The sequence below is a fragment of the Vigna unguiculata genome, chromosome 8, assembly GCF_004118075.2.
Source record: "Vigna unguiculata cultivar IT97K-499-35 chromosome 8, ASM411807v1, whole genome shotgun sequence".
Lineage (NCBI taxonomy): Eukaryota > Viridiplantae > Streptophyta > Magnoliopsida > Fabales > Fabaceae > Vigna > Vigna unguiculata.
Window position 1 is genome coordinate 22,255,000 of NC_040286.1, and position 20,091 is coordinate 22,275,090.

General features: G+C 28.9%; 1 protein-coding gene across 1 annotated transcript; it reads right to left on the bottom strand.

Annotated features, from left to right (window-relative positions):
- Positions 1-9,478: 9,478 nt before the first annotated feature.
- On the bottom strand, positions 9,479-10,192 carry LOC114194996 (ABSCISIC ACID-INSENSITIVE 5-like protein 2). The gene has a single exon (XM_028085395.1). The coding sequence runs from the start codon at positions 10,190-10,192 to the stop codon at positions 9,479-9,481; it is 714 nt and encodes a 237-aa protein (XP_027941196.1).
- Positions 10,193-20,091: the final 9,899 nt, after the last annotated feature.

The window sequence follows — 20,091 nt, forward strand, 5'->3', positions numbered from 1 at the left end:
CAATAATTTATAATTATATATAGAGATATACATCAGCAATAAAACAAATAAAAAAGACAAGTAATTGAATATGATCCCGTAGTAAAGTAAATAAAATTAAGATGTGTGTTTAACTATAAAGAAGGACTAACTTCATATTTTTTAACGAAAATACAAACCAAAAGACTAATTTCAAAATTTTTATATAAACTAATAAAAACATTGTATTTACTTTTTTTATGATAATAAAAAATAATAAAATTAGAATTATTGTTATCATTATAATTATAAAATAAATACAAATAATATTTTATAATATTACTATAATTAATTTTCATTTATAACGGTTAAGTTTCAAATAAAAAAATGATTAAATTAAACAAGTAATCACTCAAAAGATAATGTTAATAAAATCATTATTTTTATTTTTAGAAATATTTAAAAGGTAAATTTTAAAATGTGAAAAACAAAAAAAGAAGAACTTTTTCTTTTTATATAAATATAGATGTATAAAAAAGTTTTAAAATATCAAATATATAAAATATATTAAAAATATTAATTTTTAAAGATATATTTAAAATTATATATTAAATAAATTATATAAATATAAAAATTTTGGGGGTCATGACCCCATATGTCCCTTAAATGTTTCGCCAATGCCCACCATACCCAATCAATGTGGAGATTCTCCGTCAAAACGTGGTAAAATGTTTGTTTAACTATAATAATAATAATAATAATAATAATAATAATAATACCATTATGATAATATCGCGTAGTGATAATAATAATAATAAGAATAATTATTATAATAATACAACTACATATATAAAAAGATCAATATTATTATATCTTTTTATTTTTTCAATTTTATCCTCTTAATTATTATATTTTAAATTTAAATAGTTATTTATAATAAAAATATTTTTTAGTTATATTATTCTACTAATTTTAGTAACTATTTTTTTGAATTAAAATAATTGTTCATTGTAGAACTACAAAAAAATTTGATTTTAGGAGAGATTATTTTGTAGAAGTCGTAAGAAACCTCAACAAATTAACATTATTTGGAATGATTTGACAGATTATCTAAAATGAAAATAATAACAGGGTTTTCATTTTATTTGGAGGAGGTTCTTTGTGATTCTTTTATTTCACCTTTATTTTTTTTCCTTTCCTCGTTTTTTCACTCCTTTCCTCCTTTTCATTTCTAAACCTTTACTGTTTCGTTCTTTGTTTGCCATTGAACATACTCACCCTTCTTCCTTCCCGAACCAGCTTCAAGTTGAGATACCTAGGAACAACGTCCCAACCCAAACACTGTGCGTCCTTCATTCGGATGAGGCACCATGTAGCAGCACCGATCATCATTCCCTCTTTGTCTCGACTCTGACGCTTACGCGAGAAAAGAGACTATGCATCTTCGAGAATTGTTTTTTTTGTCAGGTTAAAATACTCCTTTGGTCCATGTTTTTGTTGAAAAATCTCAAATAGGTCCTAAGATTTTTTTAGTCTCAATTAGGTCCATATTTTGAAAATGTGTAACAATTAGGTCCATTCCGTTAGTATAGAGTTAACGGTGTTAAAGATGTGCCCTGTGTCAGCTCCACATTTTTTTAAATTTTTTTAAATTTTTTTAAATTTTTTTAAAATTTTTTTAAATTTTTAAATTTTTTTTTGAAAATTATTCATGCCACGTATCACGTCAGTATTGTGTCACGTGTCAAGTCAATAAGGTGACACGTGTTAAATCATTGTCTAAATCTCAATTTGGTCCATATATTTGTTATTTTTATTACATTTCAGTCCATTTTTTTTAATTTTTTTTAAATATATTTATTTTAAATTTTTACAAAATTGTTTTAAAATTTTATATTTAAATTTATAAAATTGTTAATTTTAAACCAACTCTAACATTTGTATATAAATTATTTAAAACAATTTTGTAACAAGTTAAAATAAATATTTTAAAATTTTAAAACAAAATATAAAATAAACTTAATATTATTAAAATGTTTAATAAAAATATCATTATAAAATTTATATAAAAGTTAAATTTGATCTCAATTTGGAGAGGATGAAATTGAAAATTAAAAAAAGATGGACTGAAATATAATTAAAGTAACAAATATATGGACCAAATTGATATTCAAACAATGACTTGACACGTGTCACTTTACTGACTTGACACGTGGCACAATATTGATGTGACACGTGGCATGAATAATTTTCAAAAAAAATTAAAAAAATTCAAAAATTCAAAAAAATGAGAAGCTGACACGTGGCATATCCTTAACACCATAACACCATACTAACGGAATGAGCCTAATTGTTACACATTTTCAAAAATATGGACCTAATTGAGACTAAAAAAAATTTTAGGACCTATTTGAGATTTTTCAACAAAAACATGGACTAAGGGAATATTTTAACCTGACAAAAAAAAAAACAATTACTCTACAAACATTCTTTGAGAGTCACCTAACTAAAGCATTCTTTTAGAATCTCCTTTAGCCTTCCTCCTCTAAGATTGACCCAACCTTCTTAAAGTACGTTCATCACCACTCAATCACCACCACCGAGACACTTTTCCACATCTTCTTGCATTGCATCCACGCCATGAAGCCTCCTTGTTGCAACCAACACATGAAAGGAGGGTCATCACTAGTGATCAAACCTTATAATTCTAAAGTTTGTGCAATCACTTTCTTGGCGTAGAAAAGGTAGTTGATAAAATTTTTGAAAAAATATAAAAGGAAACAAATATTCAAATTAAAATATATTTTAAATTTTTGTTTACTTTAATTTTTTAAATTCTGATAAATCTAGTTTTTTTATACTAATCAAAGTTATAATACATCATTTGACCAAAATCGTGCAAAGAAGAAATATTAAACTAATAATAATAAAATTTGACATAAATCTTGTATCTTTTGAACTTTAATATATACTGAATGGTGATAAAAAAAATTCATGACAATTATATTAAATTTTCATATCATAGTAAATAAAATTTATTTATACAATTATAGTGACAAAATTACAATATGATTGATAATGAGTTAGAAAATAAAATATAATTATATAAAATATATCAAAAATAGAATTCTACATTATAAAAATATACAACACATAAAAATATTAAAAAATTATCAAATGTGTGTCGTAGAAATAATTTGAAAGAATATTGAATGAAATCACACAAAGGAAAATAAATGTTCAACTAAGGGTATGATAAGATGAAAAATATCTAAGAGATCTACGAAAGCTTTTCAAATATAAACATAGTCAATGGTTATATTACCTAGCAAATGAAGCTTTATGCTATTAAACAGTTAATTTGAGAGAGTTAAATATTCTCATGTGAAAGAAAACTATATAATAAATAAAAATATTAAAAAAGAATAGAAATACTCAAATGTGAGACATAAAAAATATTTAATTAACATACATAATTTGAACATAATTGCATAAAGGTAATGATAAGATGGGAAATATATTAGAGATGCGAATGAAATTCATGACAAACCAAACAATTAGAATAAATGAAAAATAGAAAGTCTACATACACACACACACACATACACAAGGTTATTAATTAGTTTTTAATTTTTTAATAATTTAAACGGGAACGAGGATATGACAAAGACATGTATTATGGTGGGGACGGGGACGGACGAATATGTACATCCTCATACCTAGTTAAAAAAGTCGGGGATTCTCCATATTCATACTCATACCCAGTCAATGTGGAGATTTCCCATCATAATAGGGACGGGTTCGAGCAATACCCACAATAACGAGTTTATTTGACATCTCTAACTAGGACTTTTGTAACACATAGAGTTACCTACGAATTTATTTGCAAGTAATTACTATAAAAAAACTCCATATAATTATGTATGAATAAATCTATATGTAATTATTTACGAATAAATCTATATGTAATTATATGTGGAGGAGGGTGAGCTATAGGCAAACAAAGAAGAAAACCCTATATTTATGTGAAATGGAGACCAAAATGAAATTCAATCAGTTCAAAATGCATAAATCAGTGCACAAATCAAAACCCAACAAGTTTTATGGTGGAAAACTCACCTGCAGAAGTCACACTGGCCGGCGAAACGCGAAGGAGGTCTTGCGGAGAAAAGGAACAATGGTTGTTCGCGTTGCAGATCTGGAATATAATGTGACGGGACGTCGGTTCTATGCCCAGCCGACGTTGACTGACGTCTGATAAGTGAAAAAACTGACGTCGAGTGATGTTAGGGCAGAGAAAAACCGACGTTATGCAGAGGTGACGTCGGGGCAGAGAAAAAATGATGTTATGTTACGTCGGGGATTAGCTAGACAGACGTCAAATTTGACACTTTATTGACAAAAATGCCACCGGTCATTTTGTTATGTTGATTTTCTCTCTAGCAGACGTTAATTGGACGACATTATAAGTAATTTTTGTGTTAGTATTAGTTAGGTTTAATTACTCGGAACATACCCAGTTTGGTTCCAAAATTTCAAAATGGTACCCACTTTTAAGTTTGTCTCAATTTAGTACCCAAATTCGTAATGTGCATCAATGCAGTACCCTTCGTTAAGTTTTCGCAAATGCCGTTAAGTACCTTACCACGTGTCAGCCTCTAGTTTTTTTAATTTTTTTAAATTTTTTTTAAAATTTTTTAAAATTTAAAATTTAAAATTATTTTTTAAAAAAATTTGCCACGTGTCAGATCGTTGATGTGGCATTGTCAGTGACACGTGGCAAGGTACCTGCCAAGTGTCATTGTCTTGAGTTCAATTTAGTCCCCACATGTGTCTATTTGTTTCAATTTAATACTCATATGTTTATTTGTTTCAATTTAGTCCCGGTTCTATTTGTTTGAATTTTGTTCAATTATATATATTATTTTTAAAATAGAGAAATATTGTATCTCTTTTAAGACAAAATTTATTATTTATATAAATGTTATATTGATATTTGGTACTAAAAATGACTTATAAAATTAAGTATTGAAATTTATATTAAAGTTAATGGTAAAAGTCATGAATAACAAATTTACTAAAACTTTGTTATTCATGAATATAAAAAATATCAATGTAACAAACTTAAAATTGGGTACCATTTTGAAATGATATGTTCCGAGTAATTAAGCCTATTAGTTAATACTTTTCTTTAATATCGTTAAGTATCTATAGGTTTTTGATCTTCAATAATAAAACTAAATAACTTAAACTGTATTTTAATTATAAATAAATACCATTAACTTTCAAGTTTTCTATTCTTATCCAATATTCAACTATTATCAGTAAGTATACCATAATTATATTCAATTTAATAATAATAATGGACATATATATTAAGTTGAATATCTCGTAAATGCCTAAATATAAATAGATTGTGTGATCAAATTTTGAAAATTTTCCTTCTTAACTTAGCTTTAAATTTCACTTATGCTTTTAAATATTTTGAAGTTATTAATTACAACATGTTATCAAAAGAATTGTACTAATCAACAACAACATTTACTCCAAAATTCAATTACCAAAGTTTATGTATTAAGCAATTGAAAAATGATACTTTCACTCGTATTATTTATTTTTTAACGTGACTTAGCGCGATTCATCACAAAAACTCAGCAATAAGTAATTCATCTTGAGTTGAATCCTCCAAGTTCGACTACTTCCACAAAATGTGCTTCTTTCATCAATGAAAACAAGGCTTTGCAATAAAGTGGAAGATGCCTTCCTTGTTGCAATTTATAGATTTCTCAGTAAAGGCTTAAAAGGAAAACAATTATAAAAGCAAAAATAAATAATTTGACCTAAAATTTTAGAAACTCTATCAATATATTTACAGAGGTAATATTTATTCTATTAATAAAAAAACTGCTCTAATAGCACGGACCTTACAAAAATTTTGAGAACTCTAAATTTCTCAATATGCGAGCCATTTTCCTTCTATGAACACTTGAATACTCTAAAAATACAAAAGGCTCATTATTGTTTCGCAAACACTATACATTCTGTTTAAAGAATGAAGCAATAAGATGAAAATCACGTTTTTCTGAATGCCATTTTAATGAATATGAAGCTAAAATGTTGTTGAGCTGGTTCGACGTAGTTGGTATCTTGGAGTCACACTTGTAGATGAAAATAACTTTGCACCCAATTCCTGCAATATTCATATGAAAAATATTAAAGACTATTTTCGTTACTTAAAAAATAATAATTTCAATCTAAGTAATTTAGCAATTGATTTCAGAGATTAATTAGCAATAAAATGGAAGTTAATTTGCTCTGTTCATCATCAGGAAAATGATTATGACCGAGTAGTTTACAATTAGAAAAATTATCATCGAGTACAAAAATCTGAGACATACGAGTCCTATATCTTAATTTGTATAGTACATAGTAATATTTACCACGAGTTTAAAAAAGGTAATAGTTCATCGTTTTTAGTTTTTCATTTTTAAATTTCGATTTTATTATAGTGTTAATGACTAACCTTTTTATTGGAGCTTCATTTAGCAAATATGATCTGGTTGTTAAGCAATTATTGTTCATTCTCCTTTCCTTTACTCCTAAAATTAAACAAAGCTTGAAGAGAAATATGTTAGGTAATTGCAATAACTGAGCTACTCTTATAAAACAATCCAATTGCTAATAAAAAAGAAGAAAAATATAAACATTACCAACATTTATTTTTCTCCTTGTATTATTATCAATTTTCTCTGAAAAAGTCATTTCTTTTTATAACTAGTAAACTATCTTTTTCAAAGCAAACAACATACATGGCCTAAATTGTTTTAGTAATAATCACTCATCTAGGCAATGCAATAAAAGACTCATTTTCAAGATAAAGAGAGTTTTTATTTATTTTTTAAATCATTGTATTAATATTAATTATCTTTCTCGGAAACAATAACTACGTGCATGTTAGAAATCTGTTTTACTTTTTATTTTATACTTTTCATATGAGACAGATTATATCAGCCTTTTTAAAAATATGGAGACCACATTGAATAAAAAAATAAATAAAGAAAAAATATTAAATTATTGTTATAAATATAAAGATAAAAATATTATTAAGTCTAGTTTTTATGTTGAACAAATCAAAACGTTAATTAACACAAATACGCGCTATAATATTGTCACATGGACACCATAAACTATTTTTTTTTGTTAATTATAAACGAGCAAATTATTAAATCATACTTTTTATCTTCAAAAAATGTTAAAAGAATATTTTGAAGCCGGTAGGGACTTGAGTCCATCTTGGCTTTGTCTTAATATAAATAAATAAAAAATTAAATATTCGAATATGAATAAAATATTTATTAACGCAAAAAAGATTGGAATATAACATTTTAAAGAAAAATAATGATTAAGAAGAATGAATGGAAATTTTATAGTTAGAAAATTCTTGGCGCCATCGCAACTAATCGCCTTAATGAACCTTGTTATTTTAAAAAAAAGTATTATAACACGAGTTTGATTTTATGAATTATTATTAGTTAACAAATTTACACCAACAGTTAATTGCAATTTATCTGGCATATAGTTTTTAAATTACACAGAAGAGTTTCCACGCACTATCAACCGATTATAAAAACTTTAAATTATCAATACATTTGAATTAAATTCTTGGAATATTGAAAAGTAAAATACTATACGCTGACATTATAATCAATTTCATAATAAATTTTATAATAATTATCGAATAATTTAATAATGATAATTTGAATTAACTTACAAGTTAAAAATTTTACAACAGAAAATATCTATCATTTAATACTCTCGTAAAATAGTGTGTACTATTAATCTCAAAACTGGCGTGATGCATATTGTATCGTAAAGACATCACATAAATGATACTTTTACCCATTAAGATAAAATATTTGATAATCCATTCTAAAAATTATAATCAAAATATTAATTTATTGAGTTGTGAAGTAGTTGTACTTTTCTATATGTCAAAATAATAATTCCGAATTGTTAATGCATATCTCTGTTGTATTTGAATATAATGTTAATAAAGTAAATGTAACGTCTAATCCTATCTAGGCAAGCAAGCCTATACATTAATAATAAAAAAGATATCCACCTAATTAATTTTGATTTGTATAAAGAATTGAAGGAAAAAAACTCCATAAAAAAAAATCTCTTTTTCTTAAAAAGTTGAGAAACTAGGTTATAGTACGTACCAAAACAAAGGAAAAAAAAAAATTAAAACCCCAGTTTGTGTGTGTGTGTGATTTTAGTCCAAAGAATCAACAATAAATATATATATATATATATATATATATATATAATAATAATAATAATAATAATAATAATAATAATAAATTCAAAGAAAGCCAATGATTGAAAGTGAAATGAAAGAGAAAGCATAACACATTTGCACCGAATTTAATCAAATAAAATGAAAACACTAACCAATTATAAGGGAGAAGTTTTTAGGTTAAGGATGAGAGATTACACCAAATGAATACTTAGCAATTAAATAAAGACATTAATTAAGGAAGGGATCGATTTTAGGTCAAGGTTTCAGAGAGTAAAATAAATAATCTGTGAAGTTAATTAGAATTTTCTTTTTTTTCTTTTGTTGCGGGAAGAAGAAGCTTTTCAAGTGAAATAAGTTTCTTTACAAATTAAAATTAATTTATATAATCTTTCATACCGTCTCTTTAATTCTTTTAATTTTTTATATACATTTATTTTAATATATAGAAGTTCTGTAGGTGTACGGTTCTCACTGTTACACTTTCTCTTTTTATCCTTTTAACTTGTTTTTCTTTGTTTCAAACTAAACTTCAGACTCTTTTTGTAAAAGAGTTTGAATACCCAAGTATTTTTTTTCCTTTTTTATATATTTTTTATGATAAAGAAAACTAGAAATGCCTTGTACTTGCATCGTTTGTGGTTAGAATAAACCCTCAAAACAAACAAAGATGTTACTCTCATTTTTAGAACCTTGCATTATTTTTATTTGACATTCTCTTTCGCTAAAAAGTCCAAAACACGAATTTCTTCTATTTTGTATATCTAACTTTGGATTATAAAAATGGAATAGAAAATATCTTTTTCATTGTACATAACAAACACTTCTGCTCGTTGGCTTACAAAAATATGTGCACTTACCTGTGTATAGTGCTTTGTCTTAAATAAATAAAAAATCTATTTGCTTACAAATAGCGCGATGCAAACAATCATAAAAATGAATTATTAGCACAACACATACACACAAAAAACACAACTATTTTCAGTTGAAAATGGATTGCTGAATGTACCTTCAGCTTTTTGAGCCAGCAATTCACTTTCTGAAGGCGACACTTCTCGTTCTCTAATCTAAGTATGTGTTCCTGGACCAAAAAAATACGATAAAGAACAAACTATAGTGATATAAAAATTTGTGTGACCCAAGAAAGTTGATGAGACATTGAAATAATGAATTTAACTTTTCTACTGGACTGTTTGATATAGCTCTTTTAAAATTTTAAAATCAGTGGTGATACAGCAGAGAAACATAGTTTGAAGACACAGGAAAAACTAGTAGAGAATCCAAACTAACCTGTTTCTTTGCCCTTGATCGTGCTGCAGATTCTCTGTTCTTAGCCATTCTCTTCTGTCTTCTCTCTACGGCCTTTTCCAGCGTATCATCATTTGAGTTCTTTCTCTTTCTAAAAAGAGAAGTCTTGGAAGAATCTGAATAGGAAGGAGACATTGGAATCCCCACTGAGTTTTCTGAATAACTGAGTTGGCTATCGTAGAATGAGTTATTAGAAACACTGAAATCTTGAGGTCGGTGGGTGTTAACGTTAACCGAAGGAATTTGCAACCAATGTTGTTGATGATGGATTGAATCAATGACCATTGGGGTCGGAATGTGAACGTTAGCATTCTGATCTGCTACATTGATCACACCAGCATTAGCTAGGAAATGTTCAATGGTTGATTCCCCTAAAGTAGGTTCATTCAAGATGTGGTCATGGTCAACAATTCCCCTCCAAGCCTCACCAATGCCATTGCTTTTGGTGAATGAATCATGATCACATGAAGGTTCTTGCACAACATGTCCACTTGTGTTTCCCAACAACAACTGTCTCTGAACATCCTCAAAACTAAGGTTGTACAAAGACCTTTGGCTTGCCATAGGTGGGTACTGTTGACCCTGCCCTCCTCTAGTAGGAGAGAAACCCATGATCCTTCTAGCCATTCGGCTATGTTTCTACTTTTTGCCAGAAAAATTGTTCAAAAAATAAAAAACAAACAAAAGAGTTAAGAAGAAAACAATGTTTTTACTCCAAAACAGGGTTTTGCTAAAGAAGAAGAAGGATTATCATATTTTAATATATAGTATTTGGTTTGAGGAAGGGTTGGAGAGATGAGCACAACAGTTAGTACCTGAAGCGAAATCTGAGCCGCCACAAAATATAGAAAACTGAAACAAACCTAAAGCGGATGGTGTTCTCACTTTAACCACTACTCTGAATTATTTGCTAAATTCGTGGATTTAAAGGTTAAATATAAATCAAAGATCCAACTAACCAAGAAATATCCAATAATAACCTTCTTTGGTTAAGCAGTAAAACCTATTTTAGGTTTCTGTTTTCTCACTTTTCTTTTCTATTGTCTTGACTCCTTAAAGAATAGGCTAAGACTGGAGAGTATTTAAACATGTTTGTGATGGCACAATCCGTTGTTTAATAACTTCCAACCCAAATTATTATTTTTTTTTCCACTTGCTTGAGCTGTTCATTAATTCAGTATCTTTCACATAGACCAGTTTCACCAATATTATGGTAACCCACTTGTCAAGTTCATGATATGCTTCTGTAAGAGTTTTGTTCATTGCCATGTTCTTATGAAATTTTATTTTTTTAATATTAACTTAATGTTATACCTTAATATATTTTACATATCTAAACTTTCACCTTCAATATTTTAGTTCTAACACGAGTTTCAATATTTAACTAAATTATAGAAGAAAGATTATAAAAATATTTAAAAATCAAGAGTTTAGCTAGTAGAATCGGAATATAAAGTTCAGTTTCAAGTACTTCTAAGTTCAAAGATACTTTTAATATGCATTTTCTGTGTGTGCTTTTATTCTCTTTTTTTTTTTTTTTGCAACACAAGTTTTAATTTTATTTCACTAGCATATTGTACTAAATAATTATCTAAGTAAAACGAAGTACTATAGTAGTTTAAAATTCGGTTTTACCGAATTGTGAACGTGGTTGAATGTAATTTCAATAGAAATATAGTCAGTAATTAGTTTCTAAATAACCGAATTATGAACTACATTTTATTTATTTATTTTGTTTTAAAATTGAGGAAACTGATTTTATAATTAACTTAAATATATTTTTAGTCTCTAAATTTTAAAATAAAGTTAATTTTTTTTTGTTTCAAATTTTGATATATTTTAATTTGAAACTTTAAAATTGAAAAAGAAATATAACATTTCTAATCCAATTGTATTAATTCTATCTTTTAATTGTTAAACAACGTTTAATCTTAATTAGTGTTTGAGTAGTTTATTAGGTTGATACATTCTAACTGCTGAGTTAGGAGTACTTACTTTTAAAATTTAAGAGTAAAATATATCAAAGCTCGTAACAAAAATAAAGCTGAGTTAGGAGTATTCAGTTTTAAAATTTAAGAGCAAAATATATCAAAAGCTCGTAACAAAAATATATTAAATTTTTTCAGAAATTACCGAAACAAAGTTAATAATTTTAAGAACATTGGTTCGACTCAAGGCAAAATACACATACAGACAAATATATATATATATATATATATATATATATATATATATATATATATATATATATATATATAAATAAAAGATATTGAAATGAATTGTTAATTTTTTATATAAAAGTTAATTTTGTTAATAACAATACGAGAGAAAATACATGTACGTGTGTTTATATTTTTTATGATAATAAAAAAAATAATTTTTTTATTATTATTTTAAAATTAAATATAAATAATATTTTGTAATTTTATTCTAAATAATTTTAATTTATTTTATAAGTAATTTTTAATTAAAAAATAGTTAAATTTAAAAAATGTTAAATTAAAAAAACTGAAACGATGATTGAAAGAACAATATTAATAAATATTTTTTAGACTAAAATAATTATTTAAAAGGTAAAATAGAAAATATAAATATGAATAAAAAAAGAGGAATTCCTTTACATATAAATTTATTATAAATAAATTTTATTTATTATGTAAGTATTTTTTTTAATTAAAAATAATTAAGTTTAAAATAAGGTCAATCCAAAAATTTGGTTAAATTTAGCCAAACAGTCACTTAAAATATAGTATTGATAAAATAATTATTTTTGATTAAAAAACTTGTTTAAAAAATAAATATAAAAACCGGAATGAGGAATCTTTCATATATATATATATATATATATATATATATATATATATATATATATATATATATATATATATATATATATATATATATATCGACACAATTAAGTATATTAAAATATGAAGAAATTTATCATCTATATATATATATAATTAAATTATTTTAAATTAATATAACTTTTTGTATATAAGAAACTTTCAAATTACATAAGTGTAATTTTTAATAAGTATTATACCATTCAATATTAGTTTAAAATTAAACTTTTCTAGAATTTTCTGATTTCTTTTAGGAGTTCTATTTCTTTGGTCATCTGATTGAAGAACCGAGACCAAAAGATCGATCATCTCGGCGAGCTCTTCAAGTTGGACCGATCAGTTTCTCCATTTGCATAAGTTGAGTTTTTGTTGTCTTTTTAGTCAAATTTTGTTTTCTATGTGAGCTATCTTCCTTGTATGCATTTTTATAATCATTAGTATGAGTCTCTGCTAATCAGTGATCAAAATGATATGTCCTGGTCGTTCTTGTGATATTTCTATGTGTAAATAAAACATCATTTGGAGTTAGAGGTTTATGGCATTTATAAAATTGTTTAAGTAGGATAATAGGTAAGGGGAGCTAATTGCATTATTTTAAGTTACAAGCATGTGGAAATTGTAATTGTATGTTTGTATTGTGACTTGTGACTGTATATGTATTGTGTAATGATAGGTGATTTGTGGAACCTATAAAATTGAAGTTTTAATTTGTTTAAGCATGATTGATGTTTTAAATATTGTATTTAAGATTAATTGACATTGATAGTTCTGATAAACTTGAATTTGGTTGATGAAATTGAGTTGTTGTGTGTTCCTTGAAGTATGTAAATTGATATGTTGATTGCAACGTTGTTTGCTTAGAAATGTTGGTAATGTCATAGGTTTAGTGGGTTCAAATTGTGATGATATTGAGGATGAAATTTGAAGTTAGCATGTAACTGGTATTTGTGAAGTTACCCTGGTTGTCTAAGCTGAGTATGGAGTGCACAATTCTTCAGAATTGTTATTCTACTGAATTATGCAGACTCGCTAAGCGAGTAATTTTCGTTGGACGAATCTCACATTAGGGATTGCTCTGAATTGGGACTCACTAGGTGAATTTCAAATCAGGGATCCCTTTGAATTGTGAGTTGTTGGACGACTTATTGATGGATTTTCTCCCTGGATTCCAAGTGAATTACTCGCTTGGCGAACCACCTAGTCGCTGGTCAAAAAATGTCTTTTCACTCGACGAAAGGATCAGTTCATTAGGCGAGTGGATTAGTTTCTCAACAGATATTAGTTAATTGAATTTAGAATTTCTATACGTTTTTCTATACCTGATTTGTAATGATTATTTAATTGCACATATATTGTCTGTGAGCATAGAATGTCTATCCTGCAATTTATCCTAAGTATATTTTTTTATATAGTTCAAAATAATATTGTATCAACACATTATGTAGAAAAATTATAGTACTTATATTTAGGAGTAACAAATAACACACAAAAGTAACAAATAACTTAGAAATAACACACATACAATATTCCTAATATAACCTAACACTACAAAAAATCGTGTAAATTGTGACAATTTTGATATGACAGTTATTTAAAACTATCGCTTTTTACACAATAATACAACAATTTTTGAACTGTCGTATTTTACTTGCAACATTTGACGATTTTAACCGTCATTTGTTCATATGGTCATATTTAACATGTAAAATTCGACAACTTTAAGTGTCGCTTTTAAATAAAAGTTATAAAAAATACTTTTCCAAATTATCTACTCATTTCCCTCCTGAATTTTATTTTTTCTCGAAACTTCAATCTTTCAGGCCCTCCACCCTCACTTCTCAAATTTGCATTTTCCCTCTTCCACCAAACATTGGGTCAGACCAAACCCTAGAACATCTACCTTCATCTTCTTCAAAAGAGAAGCTCAAAGGTTTTTTTCGGATTTCATCTTCAACCCTTATAATGCACAACAATACCGACACAGGCACCAACATCGCTGATCACCAAGGCCGGCGGTTACAAGGCTGGCCACCATCCGAAGTTTTGTCGGCGTCATCGTCCGATCTTCTTCCACGCAACGCACACCTTTCTCTTCTTCATTCACACACAAGCGCAATTACTCCTCCCTAGATCACCACCACAATCTTCCACAACAAGCTTTTTGAAAATTCCCACTAGACATTAAGATAACAAGTTATCTAGATGTGAAGGTTCATTTCTCAAGCTCATGAAAGGAAGAAGAGAGTTGGATTCAAACTTAAACTCACACGACGTTAACAACACTTAAGAGCAAAATGAAAGAAGAAACATTAAAAAATGGAAAGCATAGAAGATGAAGCACGGAAGAAGCATGCCACTCATAGGGGGGATCTAAGCCAACCAAACCCTAGAGATGAGTGATGGTGCCGCCACTTGCAAGCAAGATAAGGCAAAGGTGAGTTCACTTCTAGGAAGGAGAACTCACGAAAATTTGATGGTTGAAACACAGTAGTTTAGAAACAAAATGATAAACCCTTTTACAAGACAAGGAACACCCTTTAAATAGGAGTTCATAAGGGTCCTTTAGCAAATACAAAAACATGGAATGGACTAACAAGCAAACCCTAGAAACCTAAAGCTAGTGAAGTCTCGACCAAGTGAAGAAACATGATTGGTGGATGCATTCCCATGAGGATTCTAGGCCAAAAGAGGAAGGAGACCAAGTAGCCTTCAAAGGAATAAACCAAAAAGGCAAAAGGAGACAAGGTATATGTCTACTTTTGCTTTTGCTTTATGCTTTTTGCTTTCCTCTCTCTTCCACATCATCCATGTGCTCCAATCACCATGTGCTACCTAACCATGCTCTACTTCTTCTTAATTACCTACAAAACAAGACAAAGAAGAATTAGCATGTTGGTTTAAGTTAATCCAATCTTGGTCAAAGGTCAACTTTGGGGTCAAAGTCAACAAGTCAACCAAAATAAGTCAACTAGAAACCAACTTAGTGAATTCAAACTAAGGTGATGCAAAACAAAGATAAAGATGATGGAATAGAAGACTCCCCTCTTGACATGCTTCTAGTGATCCTTCTTGAGGGAGCTTCTAAGGAGGTGGTGGTGGTCACACCTTCATCATCAGATCAAGTGGTGGAAACAAAAAATTATAATATGCCTTAGACTTCATTGCAGGCACTATATGTTGGAAATGGTGTGCCATCTTCACACGATATATACTAGGATCAAGTGGTGGAAGCAAAACACCTTAGGCTTCGGACTTTTAATATTGTCATTTTGTTTGGATACTTGAATATTTTGGTACTCTTAATGTTGCCTTTATTTTTTGTAGATGTTTGAATTGGTACTTTGGTATAGTTATGTTATATTGACAATGAAAGAATTTAGTTTATTAATTTCTATTTTATAGTGTTCTAATTTTTTATATATTTTAAATTATCATCAAAAATTAATTTTATTAAATTATGAAAGTATAATAAATATTAAAAAATAATAAATAATTAAATATTAAAATTTGCGACACTTAATACACTAAATAATGATATAATTAGTCTGAGAATTAAATATAATTAATTATAATGGTGACAATTAGAAATGTCATAATTTAATAATAATAGTGTCAGTTTAAAGTATCGTATTTTCCATTATATTTGTTATCCAATTAAAATATTACGTCAGTTTTAGTTAACGTTTTTTACCTATTTAAAACCGTCACTGTATATATAGTATAAAATGATGGTTGTTGCGACGGTTCATCCATAACCGCCATATTATGCTTTGTGACGGTAAGAATTATGATATTTTTAGAAACTGTCACTCGAGTAAAGAACGACGGTTAAAAATGATGCAAATTACAAAAATAATTGTCGCTATTTACACGTTTTTTTGTAGTGTAATGTTTTCCAAACCTCAGAAACACAATGTTGTATCTAAGTTAAAACTGCTACAATCAAAACCTTACAAAACCATCCAAACATACTAATATAAAGGTTCCTAATATAACATAATGTTTTCCCCTCAGTATAAGGATGAGATGGATTAATTTGGCCTTCATCATTTTGTTGCACTTATGGATTGTCCTCCTACTCTTGATTTTGTTGTTGTTGAGTGTTTGGTGGTTGAAGAATATTTTTTGTAGCAACCGCTACTCAAGGTGGGAGATACTACATGAATGTACCAAGTAAATTTTGGAAGGTTTGGAATTGGGTTTGCATTTGGTTTTGAAATTGAGTACTCATTCATGAATTTACTCTAACATTCGATCCTTGGTAGTTACTAGTTGCTGTCAAAGTTCATTAATCTTTTCCAAAGGAACTTGTTGACTAGAACACGTCTGTGTTTGTTTTAAGTGACTCTGAACACAATCATCTCGATAGTCCATATGTCCAACTCCATATACTCATCCCTTGTACCTTCCACCTGTTGCCTCTAACTGTTACACCCTAATTTTGGGATATCAGGGATAGTTAGAAAACGAACGCATTTGACGAAAAAGGATTATCATTGAAAATATACTAATAATTTTTTTTTAATTTAACTTAAATTACATAATTCCAAACGTCACTTTGTCAAAAACTTCCAATAACATTTGTGGATAAAAGAAAATTACATAATTTTTAGTATCTGATTTAAAACAACTAAATATATTATAAAAACTCCCGAGTCCACCCCAGCCTCTCGTCAATCTACTCCATGCCAAGAGTAATCTGCAATATCATCTGCTCCCATATAACACACATGTTATATGATCATCACACATACAACAAACACACAATTGAACAAATAGGGGTAAGCTAACCATAAACAATGATATTTATACAAGAAATTCGTAAATAAAACATGTTCAATAATACTCAACGGCGCATTCAAGTAATACTTAAGTATTATGATCACAATCCATCCTTGGTTTGAATACACAACCCCAAAATCCAACAAATCATACCAAACCAAACATAGCATCACATTCATCTAAAATCTTTAAACATCATGATCATAATCAAGTTTTGGTTTTCCGCGGCCTCTCACCCCACAACAACATCTAGTTTCTTAGAACAGATGGTTCGATATGTCCCACTTAACGCAACCAGACTGTCTCCCTTATCCTTCAAGGAATTATGAGTAAAAATGTCGATGCATCGCACATGAAGCACTATACTTGCAACGAGCCAAAATAAGGGAAAACATCTATCCCCTCCCCACTGCTTCACACAGGCGAGAGAGTACAACACTTGAACCAATCCTCTACCACTGCTTCACACAGGCGAAGAGGACCCATTTCCACTGCTTCACACAGGCGAAAGAGTCTTCACTGGGTTCCTAGGTACGAAAAACCTCACACAACATTTAATTCCACCAAGAGCTTTCAAACAAGGCAAAACACTCCCAACATGCAACCCATGATAATTACATATTGCCAACAAAATATACACCATCACATCATGCATAGGAAATAAACCATAATATAAACACATCAACTTATCAAATAATACATTCATAAACCCAACGAATGACATTCATTCCAACACAATATAACATCACACTCAAGTAATTTTCCTCAAACCACCACTTAAACTCCATACCATGCAACCCATACAAACCAAGAAATACCACCAATCACCTAACTCATATCTTATTTTAATAAAACTACACATTCTAAGTTATACACGAAACGAAAGAAAACCGCTAATTATCCCTGTACGTGAAAAATAAAAGAACCTGCACATAAAAATAACGCATGCAAAAATTATACATGCAGACAAAAATAACGCACACAAAAATAACCTACACATGAAAAGAGAATAAAAACGCTAATTATGCATGCAGTGCTTGGTCTACCACAATCTTCCATTGGCCCCCCACATGCTAAAGCTAAATCGAAAAGAATTTTGTTTTCATAAGACACTTTGTGGTAAATATGAATAGACCCTGACGCATAGAGAATGGAAAGAGAAAATAAAGAACCGCACCGCATTTCAAAAGCAACAAAACAAAAGGTTTTCTAGGTGAAAGAAAATAATACAATAAAAGCATAAGGAAAATGATTTTTTGACTACTAAATTTTGACAACTTTCTCTTACAACCTTAGGTGTTATTTTCTAATTGGTTTTTCATTTTTTCATTTTCTCATTCTCAATATTCCAAAACCATTTAAGAGATGACACCTCATGTGAGAGAAAGTTGTCAAAATTTAGTAGTCAAAATGTCATTGTCCAAAGCATAAATCCATGCAGCTTATTCATGCATTAACTTCTTTTGTGAAAAGGAACAAACGTAGGCCACATATATCCAAGAAAACAAATGTCCCATCCAATCAATTGCCTTCACCCACATATATTCAAGAAAGGTATGCATGCTGGAAAACAAGAAATATAACCCACAAAAAATGTGCATTTACGTATGAAAGATAGTAGAAAAGGAAGAAAGAGAATAAAACAATAAGAAGGTGACTTTTCCTCCATCAATGAACACATTACACTACTAAAGGAGACTTGTACTACAACGTAAAAACACACTTGATGCAGGTTATTCTAAAAACTAATAAATCATTAAAAGTTTCCAAAAACCAAGCTTAGATTTAAAAGACATCAATCCCAATAATTCTTAACAAAACACACATCATAGAACCTTTGGCAACCAAGGGCAGCATAACCAACAAAAGATGACTCAAAACCTGCAGTAAAGTCATCAAAAATAAGATAAAAAAAATGCAACAAGGCATGCATGGCTGCACCATCTTCGTTACTACACCAAAATACCATGTACCCCATCACCATGTATCCAAATAACCACGTAAATAACACTGCACCTATCCCCTTAAAAGTGCCACTGTTCACATAAAACATAAGAGATAAATTAATACTTAAACATCAATAAGTTACCCACACCCTAAAGTCAATACATGGCACATTACAAGCAAAGTAAAGACACTATGCAAACATTAAAACAACCCCTGACAACACAACTACACCATGTCACTGCATTCAAACAACCAAGCATGAAATTAATGGTGTGAAGATAATGCGAATAATCACTCAAACAAAGAACCCCAAAAACTTAAAAGAAAGTTAAATGTATTTGTTACCATGGCAAGGTGCAAAGCTAACGGATGAAGAAAAATAACATAAAGTTGCACCAAGAAAAATGGCTAGTGTATAGGCAATAATGTCCCATCCAAAGAGTAATCTACAATCAATCTATAACAAAACTACACACAAATTGCACCATAAACCCATACCCATCCTCAAAGTCTCATATGTAACCAAACAAAGTTCAACTTCAAAAACAACAAGAGGAGCAACACCCAAACATTTAAGCATATGACCAAATATAACAGATAAAAGTAGAAAAACATTGTTAACTTCCCCTACACTACACATGCATACTTTTCAAGTTTTATTCATCAAGCAAACAAAAAGAAAACAAGAGAAGAAAGCAAGGTTGGCTTCCCCTACCTCATGTAGCAATCCTTCTAGGACTTACACTTCCCGCAGTCTCTTCCTTTCCTCTCCACGCAATATAGGCTGTACAGGTTTCGAACACATACTGTCGCACTAGGAGCCATCACAACAACCACCAAACTACAAGCTTTCTCAACATATATTGTGCACGAATAACATATAGACTTATCTTGTCCATCCACCACAATTAATTAGTTAAAAAAAATAACAAAATGTAAGCTATCTTTTTC

Coding starts and splice junctions, on each gene's coding strand:
- LOC114194996 (XM_028085395.1), bottom strand. CDS start 10,192: ATGGCTAGAAGGATCATGGGTTTCTCTCCTACTAGAGGAGGGCAGGGT.